The sequence below is a fragment of the Physeter macrocephalus genome, chromosome 13, assembly GCF_002837175.3.
Source record: "Physeter macrocephalus isolate SW-GA chromosome 13, ASM283717v5, whole genome shotgun sequence".
NCBI classification, from domain to species: domain Eukaryota; kingdom Metazoa; phylum Chordata; class Mammalia; order Artiodactyla; family Physeteridae; genus Physeter; species Physeter macrocephalus.
In genome coordinates this window covers 12,695,991-12,711,296 of record NC_041226.1, presented here as the reverse complement: position 1 = coordinate 12,711,296, position 15,306 = coordinate 12,695,991, and the positions used below count along the sequence as shown (strand labels likewise).

General features: G+C 41.0%; 1 protein-coding gene across 1 annotated transcript in view; it reads left to right on the top strand.

Moving 5' to 3' along the window:
- The window catches only part of SOHLH2 (spermatogenesis and oogenesis specific basic helix-loop-helix 2), a 39,572-nt gene extending 27,719 nt beyond the window's left edge, over positions 1–11,853 (top strand). Inside the window, exons 7-10 of the mRNA XM_024126053.2 lie at positions 4,548–4,695; positions 4,894–4,985; positions 5,971–6,090; positions 11,511–11,853. Coding sequence (XP_023981821.1) covers positions 4,548–4,695; positions 4,894–4,985; positions 5,971–6,090; positions 11,511–11,532 — 382 coding nt within the window. The 3' untranslated portion in view covers positions 11,533–11,853. The remainder of the gene's footprint in view (positions 1–4,547; positions 4,696–4,893; positions 4,986–5,970; positions 6,091–11,510) is intronic.
- The last annotated feature ends 3,453 nt before the right edge of the window (positions 11,854–15,306 follow it).

Here is a 15,306-nt window from a genome sequence, read left to right as displayed (position 1 = left end):
AATTTTAACAAATTGAATGAAGTAATAGATAAAGATATAATGTGTCATGACCACACTGGGTTTATCCTAGAAAAGCAAGGCTGATGTAACATTCAAAAATCAATCGATATAATTCACCACATTAAACACAATGAAGGAGAAAGCAAATAACAGATTCTGAAAACTTATTTGACAGCATAAGATTAAAAGACAAATAAAAAACCAACCTTTCAGCAAAATAGATATGGAAGAGAATTTCCTGAATCTGTTAAAGGGCATCTATGAAAAACCTATAGCTAACATTGTACTTACTGATGAGATTTTGACCATTTGTTCCTTAAAAAGATCTGGAACAAAGTAAGGTTGCCTGTTCTTAGAAAGGAAGAAACAAAACTCTCTTATTTATAGATGGCATGATTGTTTATGTATAAAGTCCTAAGATACCTACAAAACAGCTACTAGAACCAAAAGATGAATATAGCAAGGTCATAGGATATAAAGTCAGTGTACAAAAATCAATTGTATTTTTCTATATTAGCAGTGAACAATTGGAAAATGAAAAATAATAATTATATTGAAAATAGAGTTAAAAAGCCTTAGAATACTTAGGAACAAAAATATATAAAAGATGTAATATCTGTACAGTGGTCACTCAAAATATTGCAGTGATAAACTAAAGAAAAACTAAATCATGCATTATACATAATTATGAATTAAAAGATTTATATTGTTAAGATGTCAGTTCTTGAGAATTCCCTGATGGCACAGTGGTTAAGAATCTGCCTGCCAGTGCATGGGACAGGTTTGATCCCTGGTCCAGGGAGTTCCTGCATGCTGTGGAGCACATAAGCCCGTGCGCCACAACTACTGAGCCTATGCTGTAGAGCCCGCGAGCCACAACTACTGAGCCTGCATGCCTAGAGCCCATGCTCTGCAACAAGAGAAGCCACCGCAATGAGAAGCACGGGCATGGCAACAAAGAGTAGCCCCCGCTTGCCGAAACTAGAGAAAGCCTGTGTGCAGCAAAGACCCAATGCAGCCAAAAAATAAATAAATTTACTTAAAAAAAAAGGAAATATTTAAATCTAAATAATAATTCAAATAGACTTTTTTGGGTAAAAATTAACAGTCTAATTCAAAACTGTGTGGAAAGGACTGTGAATATAAAAGGACTTAGAATAAAGCAGTCCTGAAAAAGTACAACAAAGTTGGAGCACTTAAGCTGTCTGACTTCAAGACTTAGCATACAGCTACATTAATCAGCATTTTACTAACATGAAGGTTGACCAGTAGATAATAAAACACAATAGCCCACACATTATGGTCACTTGATTTTCAACAAATCACCAGGGCAAACAACTTGGGAAACAAAAGTCTTTTCTATAAATGGTGCTGGAACAACAGGATATCCAAATGAAAAAACAATGAAACTTGACCCCTTCCTCATGCCATATAAAAATTAATTCAACATGAAGTATAGACAGGGCTATCGTATAAAGCTAAAACTTAGAATAGGACTGTTCAGTAGAACTTTCTGCAGTGTTAGAAATGGCCTATATCTGCTGTCCAGTAAGGTAGCTGCTAGTCATATTATTGAGTATTTGAAATGTGGGTATTGCGACTTAGGAAAGGAATTCAAATTTTTGTTTAAATTTTAATTTATATTTAAATAGACTCATGTGGCTATGGCTACTGTACTGAACACTACAGTTCTAGAAGAAAGCATAGGATAATGTTTTCACTAGCTGAGGGTAGGCGGCTGTTCCTTATGACACAGAAAGCAATAACCATAACAGAAAGAGTAGATGAATTAGACTCATCAAAATTTACAGCTTTTGCTTTCATAAGACACCACTAAGAAAATAAATAGGCAAACCACAGACTGGGAGAAAATATTTGCAAAACAAATATATTGACAAAATACTGATATTAGGTTATACAAAGAACTCCTAAAGTTCAATAATAGAGAGACCTACAGTCCAATTAAAATGGAGGTAAAGTATTCGAACAGACACTTCACAAAGGAAGGTAATACACAAGCCCAATAAGCAGCAGAAAAAATGCTCAACATACTTTGTTGTCATGGAAATGCAAATTAAAGCATGAGATACTACCACATATACCTCTGAAAGGCCAATATTTTAAAATTAAAACTGACAGTATTAAATGCTATCCAAGATGTGGAACAAGAGGAATTCTCATACATTGATGGTGGGAGGGTAAATTGGTACTGTTCGGGGGAAAGTTCTGCTAGTTTCTTATAAATTTGTAAAATAACCCTTCAATTCTATTCCTAGACGTTTACCTAAGAGAAATAAAAACGTACGTTCACAAAAGGATGTGCAGAAGATCTTGCAGTTTTATTCATAATGATAAAAGTAAGAAACAGCCAAAGTGCTGATCGATAAGAGAATGGATAAATAAGCTGTGGCATATTTATACTGCGGAATACTATTACTCAATAAAAAGGAACAAAGCAGCCCCATGGATAAATCTCAAAAACATTGTTCAAGTGAAAGAAACCTTACATAAAAGGACACGTGCTGTGAGATTTGATTTATACGTAGTTTAAGGAGAGACAAAAGTAACGTGAGATAGAAAAATATCAGAAATGTGGTTGCCTCTTATGGGGGATGAGACTGACTAAGAAGGAACATAAGGAACTTTCTGGGGTTATGAGAATGTTGTTTAGGTAGTTTGTGTCACATAGTTTTGTACGTTTGTCAAAACTCATAGAATGGAAAAAAACAAAAACAACAACAACAAAAAAAACTCATAGAATGGTACCCTTAAGATTGGTGCATCTTATTTTATGTAACTTTTACCCGAAAATAAAATAATTTGAACTGTAGCTATACGTTTAGGGGTTTAGTGTACTGAAGTCTACAACTTACTTTGAAATGCTTCAGTGCAATAAAATAGGTTGATGTATATGGCCAGGGGCGTGATTCATATATGACAAAGCATGGACAGTAAGTGTTCACCATAGACTCTAGGTAGTGGGTATATAAGTGTTCCCTGTACAAATTCTTAATTCTTTCAACTTTTAAGAATTAAGAAATCTTAATTCTGTTGATCTTCCTGTATGTTTGAACATTTTCCTAATGAATGTTGGAAAAATGTTTAATATGATCTTTCATTATAAAAGTGATATATGCCCCACAAAGATATTTGGAAAATGTAGAAAATTAAAGGAAGAAATATTTTCTATAGCCCAACTATCCAGAAATAATGATTACTTGACACTTTTGCTTTATCTTTTTTTTTGCCTTATTTTTTCCTTAATGGCTATGATCATATTTTGTATGCTGTCCTATATCTTATACTTGTCTCCTATAGAAATATCCTATTTTTTCCCCAGTAAGCTTTATAACATATTTCCACTGCCAGATAATATTCTACTGAGCTTACTTAAGCATCCACTTATTTTGTGTGTTTAAATTGTTTTTCCTGTTTTACTGATAGACTAATGGATGTCATTTTACAGGAGGTTTGTTCTGTGTTTGAGATCCTTGTAAGTGAAAGTACCATGTGGAAGGGTATATGAAGTTTCAGGGCCCATCATACACATGTCAAATTGTTGACTCTTCCATCCCTTTTACAGAGTGATGCCTGAGACATCTCCACAGAACCCCCAAAGCTCCTCAAAGCCCAGTTAAAATACGACCCACTGATCTGGAATATTTGAGTTATTCACTGGCTATGTGACAAAGTGGATTTTTAAAAATCCATTTATTTTTGTCATTCTAAGGTTCAGAGAGGTTTAGTAACTTGCCAGAGGTCCCAGCTAGTAATGGGCAGAGCCATCCTTTGATCCCGTACATGTCAGTGCAAAACATGCTTAAGAATGCTTATTAACTGAACACACGGATAACTGAAGGTCACAAAGGCTGAGATCAATTTAGAGTTACATTTCCTATGTATTTCCCTTCAGAACTGTGAAAGACTTAGGTTAGTTTCTTTCTGATATGAGCCTGGACGACGTTCTCATTTGCATATTGGTTTATTTGTTCTGTCCATCTACCTACCTCATGTAAAGGAAGCAGGCTTCTGATTTTCCTTTGGCTCAGAACACAGGTGAAGAAGCCCATGTATTCTAAGTTGCTAATTGTGTATTGTGGGAAATGTGGTGCAGGTCAGAGTGACACGAATATCCTGAGGACTCTGCCTTCCAGGCTTCTAGTGTGACTCACAAAAGGATTTATGCGTATGGTGTGTGATCCTCTCTTCTGAGGGATGCGTGCCTGTAGGTTTCCATAGGCAGCAGGGGTGTTCTCTGGTGTCCTCAGTGTCTGGGCATCCTGCACACTCATGGGGACGAGTGAGCTGGGCTGCCATCAGCACAGACACTGTACTCGGCAGCAGTGTGAGCCGTGCCCCAGAAAGCTGTGATTCCAGGGGCTGTGGAGACTGCTGGCTTGTGGGGACATGGCCCTCCTCTAAAACGGAGACTAGAAAGGCAGGGGACGGTTCCTTTATAAACAAACCCAGAGGAGGGAGTGGTTGTCCTTGTGCACAAGGAAGAAAACAGACTAATTATTCCTTATTTATTACACTTCTCTGCTCAGAGAAAGAATCAAGTATTGCTGTGAGCAGCTGCGTACCCTGTTGCCGTATGTGAAGGGGAGAAAGAATGATGCAGCTTCGATTCTCGAGGCAACAGTTGACTACGTGAAGTATGTCCGGGAGAAAATCCCTCCAGCCGTCATGGGCCAGGTAGTCAGCTCTCAAGCCCTTGAATTTTATTCTCGCAGACAGTGCTTTAATGCTACAGTTTTATTTCTTTTATTTTTTATAGTTTCAAATGTGTGTGTGTGTGTGTGTGTGTGTGTGTGTGTGTGTGTGTGTATGAAAAAAATCTATAGCTATAGCTATCTAAGTAGATCTCAATCTCTCTCTCTCTTCATTTCTTAGATTACAGAAGTACTTCAGAGCAATAGGAGGTTTTGTAAGAAACAACAAATGCCCATCCAGCTATCCGCCCCAGGCACGATTATGGCACAAAGGTATGATCATCTGAATCTTGTGAATCTGAGGTCGCCTTGTTATTTTCCTCTGGTACTAATGCTAGAAATGAGACAGGCACTGAATCCACCCATAATGAGAACTAAATGGTACTGATGAACCTAGTTGCAGGGCAGGAATAAAGAGGGAGACATAGAGAATGGACTGGAGGACGTGGGCTGGGAGGGCGAAGCTGGGGCAAAGTGAGAGTAGCATCGATGTATATATACTACCGAATGTAAAATAGTTGGCTGGTGGGAAGCAGCCGCATAGCACAGGGAGATCGGCTTGGTGCTCTGTGACCACCTAGAGGGGTGGGATAGGGAGGGTGGGAGGGAGGCTCAAGAGGGAGGGGATACGGGGACACGTGTATGCATATGGCTGATTCACTTTGTTGTGCAACAGAAACTAACACGGTATTGTGAAGCAATTGTACTCCAATAAAGATCTATTAAAAAAAAAAGAATCAGTAAACTTTTCCCATTGCTGATGTGTATCATTTAATTACAGTGATAAAATATGTAATATTCTCAGGCCCATGATCCTTTCATCATCTGACTCACTCTTTCTTCTGTTGTTGTTTCTTAAAATGGGGCTTTACGAGTAGTGCCTGTGGTGATTGACAATGCAGTCAGGACTTGATAGATTCTAGCATTTCTCTGTCACCAGGGCAGTCCAGCCCCATTTTCAGGTGGGAGTCCTTAAAGACATATCTAGTATAACAGGTGCCGTGCCAAATGAATGCTTCCTTATTTAAATTGATTAGAATGTGTACACCAAGAAAAACTCTAAAGGAAAAGTAAACCATTCTTCCATATCCTAAAGAACCATCATGAGTCCTCTTCTACAGTTTGTTCTTACATTTAATCCAGAGCTTAGGCTCTGTCTGTGCTTTTTAGAACTTGAATGTAAGAAGAGCAGTTCAACTCAGCAATGTTCATGTCTTCTTCCTTGAGAAATGCCTAAAGAATGTTTTGTTTTTTTAAGAGAAAACAGTGTGTTGACAAGCACTTATTCACCTGTGAGAGGGATCAGATTCCTGGCTAATAAGCGCTTGAACATGTACTCTGTTCCTGCCTCCGGGGCTCCCTTGGATGAAGCTGTGAGAGGTGAGCTCCGCCCACCGCCCTGTGCGGCCGTAGCGTGCATGGGCCCGCGTGTGTGTCCTGCTCACCCTGGGCCTTCTGTGCAGGCACTGCCGCAACCAGGGGATGGAGCGTAGCTGGAAGATTACACCCTGAGTCCTTTGGTGCTGTCTGCTTGAAAGACACGGCTGGCCACTGGCATTTAAATAGTGTTACCCCAGAAAGTGGGCTGAAAATGGACTCTCATTTCCAGAAATCTCATCTTAATGATAGATGATGAGCACACTGATGACTATGTGTATTACTGAATAGAATCTAAAGGGAGGGAAGTATTCATATTAATTCAGTGCTAACAGTGTACAAGCAGACCTCAGAAACATCGTGAGTCCTCTTCCAGACCACGGCAATGAAGCCAATATCGCAATAGAGTCACACGTTTTTTGGTTTCTCAGTGCATATAAAAGCTATGTTTACACTCTATTGTAGTCTGTTAAGTATGCAATACATATGTCTCAAATATTAATGTACATGCCTTAATTTTAAAATATGTTATTGCTTTAAAATGCTAGCCATCATCTGAGCCTCCAGCAAGTAGTAGTTGTAACATCAAAGATCATTGATCACAGATCACCATAACAAATACGCTAATAATGAAAAGGTTTAAGATTTTGTGGGAATTACCAACATGTGACACAGAGACACAAAGGGAGCAAATGCTGTTGGAAAAACGGCACCAATAGACTTACTTGATGCAGGGTTGCCACACACCTTCAATTTGTAAAAAAACAGAGTTTTTTATTGCAAAGTGCAATAAAACGAGGTCTGCCTGTACTGAGCATTTAACATATTAATTGATTTACCTCCTTTGTGTCTTTGCTTAATTGTCACCTTCTCAGTGAGTCTTTCTCAACCACCCAATTAAAACTGCACACTCCTTCCCAGCATCACATAATACGTGGGACTCCTTATCTGCTCTCTCTGCTGTATTTTTCTTCATAGCACTGTTTTCCTTCTAATATTCTTTTCTTGCCTATTTTTTTATTGCCTGTCTTCTGCCACTAGAATATCAACTCCACAAGGACAGGGACTTTTTTTTTTTTTTTTTTTTTTTTTTTTGCCTCTTGTTCATTGCTGTATTTCTAGTACCTAGAACAATGACCAGCTCACAGTAGGTGATCAAGAAACATTCATTGTATGAATATTCCATTGTGAATATTCAATGTTTACCCACTGGGAGGCATTTTTGTTATTTGCATTATAAAGTCTAGGCATGCCCGTGTGCTTGTACAAATAAGAAGATGGAAAAAAAGCAGAGCCAGAGTAAAAGAACACAGCTGCCAGTTTGTGACTTTTAGTACATATTCCCAAAGGTTATTCTTCACTGAGAAGCCAGTAAGTTATGGAGCATGTAACCCGCATGTTAGGTGCTGTTGCCCAGAGGCCCTGCCATCTCCTCCCCCTGCCTGAGTCTGCGGTCACCTTTCTACTGGTTTCCTTGAAGGGATTCCACTGCCTCATGTCAGCACCCCCCGTGCTGGCTGGGAGTGCCCTTTCCCACGCTCTGCCTGGCTCACCCCCAGTCATCGCTTAGTTCTCAGCTTAAATGTTTCTGCCTCAAAGATGGGGACACGAGGACAGACATGGTGCAGTTCTTGTTCTCAGGGAGCTCGCAAGTTAGCAGCAGACAGGGTCATAAAGCAAAATATGATTCGTGTGTTATTTGAAGTGCTGTCGTCGAGGTACCATGCACATTATGGGGACATAGTGGAAACAGCGGGAACAAACGAGGTTATGGGGGATGGTGTCTAAAGTCAAAAGAGAAAGGGTCTCCAAATAGGACATTGCCCTCCTTGTTCGTATAATCAACCTCAGCGTGTTTATTCGTCAATTTAGACTTTTTTCCTGACTTAGGGGAGAGGGAAGGAGAGTAGAAAAAAAGTAGCCATGAGCCATGGTTAATCTACTTAAAGTAGCTATGGCTGAATGTCACAAAGAATGATTAAATCAGCCCAGATTAAATCAGATAGGGGTCAGCCCACAGGTGTATGCCTGTCAGTGTTACTCCTTGTACACACAGTACTTACTTCTGCATTTTCACTCTTCATATCCTGCAGAAACTCTGAAACACTCTTGTGATGGTAGTGAGTTCAGGCCTTTCTGTGCCCCAGGATCTCTTGGTTTTGCATCACCTAAAATGACTGTTCTTGGGAAGAAACAAATGCCCTAGGACCATAGGCTTATGTCAGGTTCAGACTGGACAAGACCTTGAAGGTCACTGAGTCAAAACCCCTACTTCGATTTTATTTATATACATTTTTCCATTTGAAAAGCAGTATTAGTCCTTTACTAAAACCCAGCTAAGGTAATAACTGTGTTCATTTTTAAACGTATTCCCTTCAAGTCTTTTTCTATATATATTTTTCTGTGGTAACACTACAGTAGTAATCATACTGGATCTCCAATTTTGTCTCTGGGCTTTTTACTTAACATTGTGTCCTGTACACTTGAATTTTGTATTATGCAGCCCTCAGCACCATTGTAATGGTTTCAGTAGTTTATCAAACGATTTATAGAATAGTTTTCTTAGTCAGCCTCCTGTTGCTACATTTAGTGTTTCCGGTTTTGTGGGGAGAGTGATTTTATGCATAATATGATAGCAAATATTTCCCTATATATAGATTTTTCTATATTTTGGACTTTTCCTTGGCCCGGGTACCTGGAAGTGAGTGGCGAGTGAGTTAGGGAGCGTGAGTGCATGCACAGCCGGTCATGCATGTGCCAGATGGTTTTTGAAAGGGGACTGGAACAGTTGAAATCAGTGAAGTCTTTCAGATTTCACTTTCACCACCTAGGCCAGTCAATTGAAGGCTGGGGAAGTTAAATGGCCACCTGAAGTCCCTGGTTTCTGTGCTAAATCTGACCTGTAACCCAGAAGTGCTGATATCGGTCAACATTAGACTTCAGTAGGCTGCCTTTACTTGTCCTTTTTCACAAATCTCTGTACACTTTTGCTGAAATGATTTTTCACAAATATTCCAGATACATTTGTATTTAAAATAGACATAAAGTTATGTTCCTTTACCTTTCTTACTCTCAGTATCCAGAAGAAACTAAATAGGTATTCAGGGAATTCGCTGGCGGTCCAGTGGTTTGGACTCCGTGCTTCCACTGCAGGGGGCATGAGCTTGATCCCTGGTCAGGGAGGTCCCTCAAGCCACACAGTGCAGCCAGAAAATTTAAAAACAAAAAAAGGTATTCCCAATATTGAGATTACATTGTTAACATTCATTATATATTAAACATTTTTTTCTGCCTTCTAGTTACTGCACAGAATATAGCTATATAACGATATAACACACTTCCCTGATAGAAAATCAGTGACCCAACTTCATTTGTGGCTGAATGGAGTTCTTCTTTCCAACATTCTCCCTTGCTTCATAGGGATGGTCACAGCTTTTATCATGGCGAGACACGCGCATGCACGCACGATGACAGAGAGATACGATACTTCTCTAAAATCTTTTAATGACATGTGAACACTAATTTATAGTGTGTGTATCGCACTAAATGCCACTACCAGAAAGTTCACTTTCTTTTTACATCAGCATTTGAGTATAGCAGTAGTCTAAGTTTGTACCATGAGGAAATGAAATAGAGGGCAATGTATTTCAAATATAGTAGTTCAGGGTTACTGATTTGCATCTACTGATGGATATTTGCTTCCTTTTTATTAAAGGTCAGTCGAGCTCTGCGTCAGAGAACGCTATTGGCGCCGTGTATAAAACCCGAATCCCCAGCACGGCTCTCTCTCTTAATTCCTTCCGTGCTGTCAGATACTATTCTAAAGTCGTCCCTTCCTATGATGCCGCTGCCGTAACAGATCAGAACATTTCGGTACATTTTCCAACAGCTGTGCCCAAAGTCTCGAAGTTTCTTCCTCAGCACTGCAATTCTGTGTTGGGCCAGGCATGCGCAGCACACCCCAACTGTCTGGTAAGTCTTCTGGGGTCAGTGGGTCAGGCTGGGCTCTTTCATCCCAGCCAGCAGGGGCCCCTGGCCTGCGTTTTCTTGTTCACGCTCTGGTTAGAAACCTCATCACCTGGCACTGGGGGAGTCAGCCCAGGCTCTGGCTTCTCGTGCCGCCCACTGCTCTCTCCATATCCAGAGCTGGTGAATCTGGACGTGGCTCCGCTGCTAGGACTGGAAGTGACCAGGCGGAACCTAATCTCCTCTAGAGCCCCTCCTCGCTCCCCCCGCCCGACCCCGCTTTCTACGATGCCACCTCCCATGCCACCAGCCGCACCCTCCACTGGCACCATGGCTCGCTGCTGATTTATGTCTTAGGCCGGCACCAGTCACTCACACTCTATGACAGCCTGGTTCTTGTAACACCAACCAGGCCGATTTCAGATCTCAGGTGTCCTCATAGCACAGATACTTATTGAGCACCTACTGTGTTCTAGCATTGTGCTAACCACCGGGAATGTAGTACCTAAAGATAGACCACAATCCCTGCCCTCATGAAGTCTGAGTCTCACAGGGAAGCGGGCATAGAAGCAGACAGTCCTGATGCACATTGGAGTGCCCAGGAGGAGACCCTCGTGTCTGTAGGGTAATGCGGAAGTGGGCAAGGGTTGGGACCGCTTACCCCTGGAGGAAGTACTGTGTAAGCTGAGATCCAAAGAGTAAGAATTAGCCCAGCGGAGAGGTTACGAGTTGGGAGTGAGGAAGGGAAAAGCATTCCAGGCGGATGGATCAGCATATAGAAACAGTGGTATCTTCATTTTGGGGAAGAATTGTCCAATTCTAGAGGAAGACCTGAACTTGACTGGCCTGCTTAGAATGGACTCTGATAGCCTTAATATAATTATTGATACTTTTGCATAGTAATAATAGTTACCATGTTTTGAGCACTCAATAAGTAATGTGCCAGATACCCTACGTACTTAATGGGGGTGATCTAATGAATCTTTGACACAGTCATTGAGGTAGGGACCATTATTTCCATATGACATCTATAAAGTGGGAATAATAGTGACTTTCCCAAAAACATTTATGAGAAAAATGTTTGAAAGAGCATTAGAAAGAAATTTTAAAATATGAAATATCTACAGATATAATACTGTTACTAATGGTCATTAGTATACCAGCAGGAAAACCAGAGTAAATGAAAAAAAAAGGATTGCAATATTATTTTTTTAATTGTGACCTACCCTTACTGTATGTAGTTTTTTTGGAGAATTGTTACAACAATATATAATTACTTTTAGTAACTATGAATAATACCCATTTTAAAACCTGTAGTGTATTCACCCGAAGAGTTCATGGTTTTACAAATTATTTCCTATTGCTTGAGGACATAGAAAATGTATTTGTGACATTATGAGTAAGAACAGGCCAGGATTCAATTAATGTGGTTTTTTTTTTTTTTCCACCTTTGCAGCAACAGTTTTGGGCGTATTAATAGCACATGTTTGAAATTCACACTCTAGACCACCTATTGGGTGCCGTTTGACAATACGGGAAGAATGGAACAAAGAATGATCTTGAAAGCTACACCCAGAGACCTAATATCAAAAGAGTTTGCATTGTATGGCTTCTGATAAATGTGCTAAAAGCTTCTGCAGTCAGAAAGACAGGCAGCAAAAGTGCTAGCCATAGGTTTTTACTTATCTTCACACATACTTGGATCTCCCCCAACCCAGGTGCTACAAGAACAAACGGCCTAGGTGACCTAAACTCTTTTTTTTTTTCTCAAAAAATATTCCACAATTTATGCAAAAGGTACCCGATAAAGAAGATCCACGTAGACTGGGTAAAGTGCATTGGTGTCACTAAGTACAGATATTGCAACTTGATTCTTATTTTTAGTATCACTGTGAATTACCGTCACTTATTTCTAGGTGGTATCTTCTCCAGATTTGACATTTTAAAGAGCTTCCTTCGTTATTCACTATTCAAACTCAGATACCATAGTTCGAGAGAGGTGTTTACCTCCTCACTTGACTACTAACGAATAAATTGACATGTTTGTTTTTGCATTTCACCATCCCTTGAGTGAAATGATAGCTAATAGGTAAAATTTTCTTTCTGGATCTTTAGTTACAGACTAGCAGGTCTTTCTTTGTTTTTCATCTCCTCCCTATGGGTATCAGAAAAGATTTTTGAAAATAAGGGGAGAAAAATGTTCGTTTTATATTTCACTAAAATGTTCTTATGCATAATATAAGTATTATTGTTAAAGAAAATATTCAGTTCTGACCCTCAAAACGGTAACCCATTTTTGTTCTGTTTAATAAATATGTGTTCTCTCTTTTAGTAGTACTGTGTAGGGACTTTAATTTTACTGGATTTTTGAGGAATTGGAAAATTACTTTCGGCATAGCCAGATTTTCATGTTAAATTGTATAACTTTTCTTTGAGGATGGCATGATGATGGAATTTGTAGATGTTTGACAAACTTGATAAAGGAACTAGAAGTTTCCAACTAAGATTCTATGCTTATTATTATAAATGTGTGCTCGACTCTTGCCTTTGGGGGTAGTAATGGCTTTGACATTGTAGGAGAACCTGTTGAGGTATTTTGAGTATTTTGGGGTGACTTCATATGTTCACAGCTGGTCTTAATTTCTATTGGGACTTTTTCTTTGCATCAGCGTTTTCCTAAATTCACACCATGAGACACAGCCTGTGGCTGGGAATTCTACCTGGAGAGGTGACCCACAGATCCTGTCTACCTGCTGTTATCAATCCCCTTTTTCCTTTCAACATGAAGAGGAGACTACCAGATCCGTCTTTTTTTTCAGCACTGGTTCCTATGATCCTGAACTTCATGCAAATGTCCAAATTCATTTTTAATACCAGAATTTTAGTTTTAATAAATTATGCTCTTCCAAGTCAGTTCAACTCTCAGCCGGGGAGGAAAGGTTAGTTGGGCCTCAGCCTGTAAAGAAGAGCACACTTTTCCTTTGTAAAATCAGGTTGACCGGTCATGAGACAGTTGCAGTGTTGTTTTCACAATGAAAAGGTGCAAAGAGTTTGTCTAGAAAAGTTGGCAGCTTGCAGGTTTCACATTGGTGGTTATAGCAGTCCCTGTCCCTATCCAAACAGGGAGTAGGGGCAGAGCAAATATTTATTGAGCCCTTTCTGCGGCTTAGGCAAATTATGAGACATATCCTTGAGGGAGAGGGACTTGGCCTTACTTGTTTCTAGACCCTCATTGTCAGCCGTCTTGCTGGCTGGCTGGCTGGATGTACACGTGCTTGGATGGGTACCTGGGGGAATGTGGAGCCAAGAGGAAGGAGGCGTCTGAACATGGGTGATGATTATGAGAAGGGAAAGAGGGGGACGTGGTCAAGCCCTTAGGGACCCGTTTGAGGTCAAGAGGGAAGGAAGAGTGGAAGTGGATATTTGGCCATCCATCACTGTAGTTTTTATTGAGAGTGTATCACTACTCTGTTTACACTTATTTCCTACCCGTCACCATACTTTTCTAATATATGAGTTGTATGGTCTCCCAGAATAGCAGAAATGGCAGTCACTGGTGGTGTTTATAAACAAACTGTTGTGTGTTCAGTGGAGAACATGCAAATGTTGAACACCTCAAAAATCATTCAGTTATTTATTAATTTGTTCAGTAACTATTTATTTGGCAGGCATTGTCTTAAATGCTGGGGAAACAACTATATACGTGACATCGTCTTTTTTACTTTTTTTGTCTAGGAGCTTAAAGTTTACTGGGAGAGACAGGTAGGCTGGTGGAACTGCAGTAGTTTGGTGAGTGCTACGCGGGGGGGAGAATATGAAGTACTAAAAAGCAACACCCGCACCATTCTGGGGATTCATGGGAGGTTTTAAGGGTAGTGACGTCTGCGCTATCCTCATTTCTGAAACTGGTGGTAACGGTACCTGCTTCTTAAGGTTGTTGTGAAGATTAAATGAGATAATATATGTGAAAGCTCTTAGAACAGTGTCTGGCGCATAGGAAGCATTTAATACACATTATTATCATTATCATCGTCATATCCTCATCACCACCATGATCATAACAATGATTAAGCTGAGATTTTAGTTTGAGATTTTAGTTTAAGATTTTAAACTAAGCCAAGAGGTGGAGATTTGGGGACTGGTTAGGGAGATAAGTTTTCAGGCAGAGAGAACTGTATTTGCAAAGGAACGAAGGAAAGGACAGCATAACACGTTTGGAGAAGTGAAGGTAATTGCACGTGGCTGTGCAGAGAGTTCAGGTGTGGGATGGAGGAGGAATGGAGCAGGGAGATAGGCGGGGGCAGAGAGAGGCAGGCACGGGCCACGTGACGCTGCCCCCTTTGAACTTTAAACAGTCCTTTCGTTGCTGTCACGGTGCTGACATCCTCAGATACGCATTTTCGGGTGAGCACTCTGGCTTTGGTGAGTTAACGGCAGAATGGATCGAAGGGGGCTTAAAGCACCTCAGGGGAAGGAGTGGCCGTTCCAGCAATTCAGACAAGAGATGGCCCGAAATACGTCATTGGCTGTGGGGATGAAGAGAAGAGGCAAATCTGGTCGATATTAAGGGGGCAGAATTAGCGAGAGTAGGTAGGTAGATGATCCAATACAGGGGTGGTGAGTAAGGGCAACACCCGGGTTTCTGGCTTCGGTGGCCGGGCAGATCACATCGATGCTCACTGGGGGGGCACGAGGCGAAGAGCGTTTGGAGGGGTGGCGCTGGATGATGCCAGCTTCACCCGGGAACGTGCTGCATTGGGTGCGTGGGGGGTAGCCTAGTGGAAGCAGCTAGAACACACGCGGATCCGTGCAGCGCAGGCGGGGGCTCTGGCTGAGAGATGGCGCAGTTTAGGGCAGCGTCAGCCAGGGGTAGGGGAATGTTGAAGTGAGGGATTCAGTCAGTAAATGGTGGGATGATCCACAGGGGCCTTCTGACCCTGCAGTTCTATTACCATTCATCGTAAGAAGTCACTGGGTCAGGCCCCCAGGGTCACATGACACTGCAAGTTACCAGGGACTGGAGACACGTGGGTAGAGCCCTCTAAGGCAGAGGGTGCAACTTGCCCATGGCAGCTGTGTTTGGTGACTCTCTTCTGGGTTTTTTGAAATTTATGTTTCCTTCCAGTTTTATTGAGGTGTAATTGACGTGCAGCACCGTGTAGGTTTCAGGTGTGCAGCATCCTGAGCTGACGCACGTGCGTCATGGGACGATGGCCGCAGGAAGCTTAGTGAATGCCCGTCGACTCATACA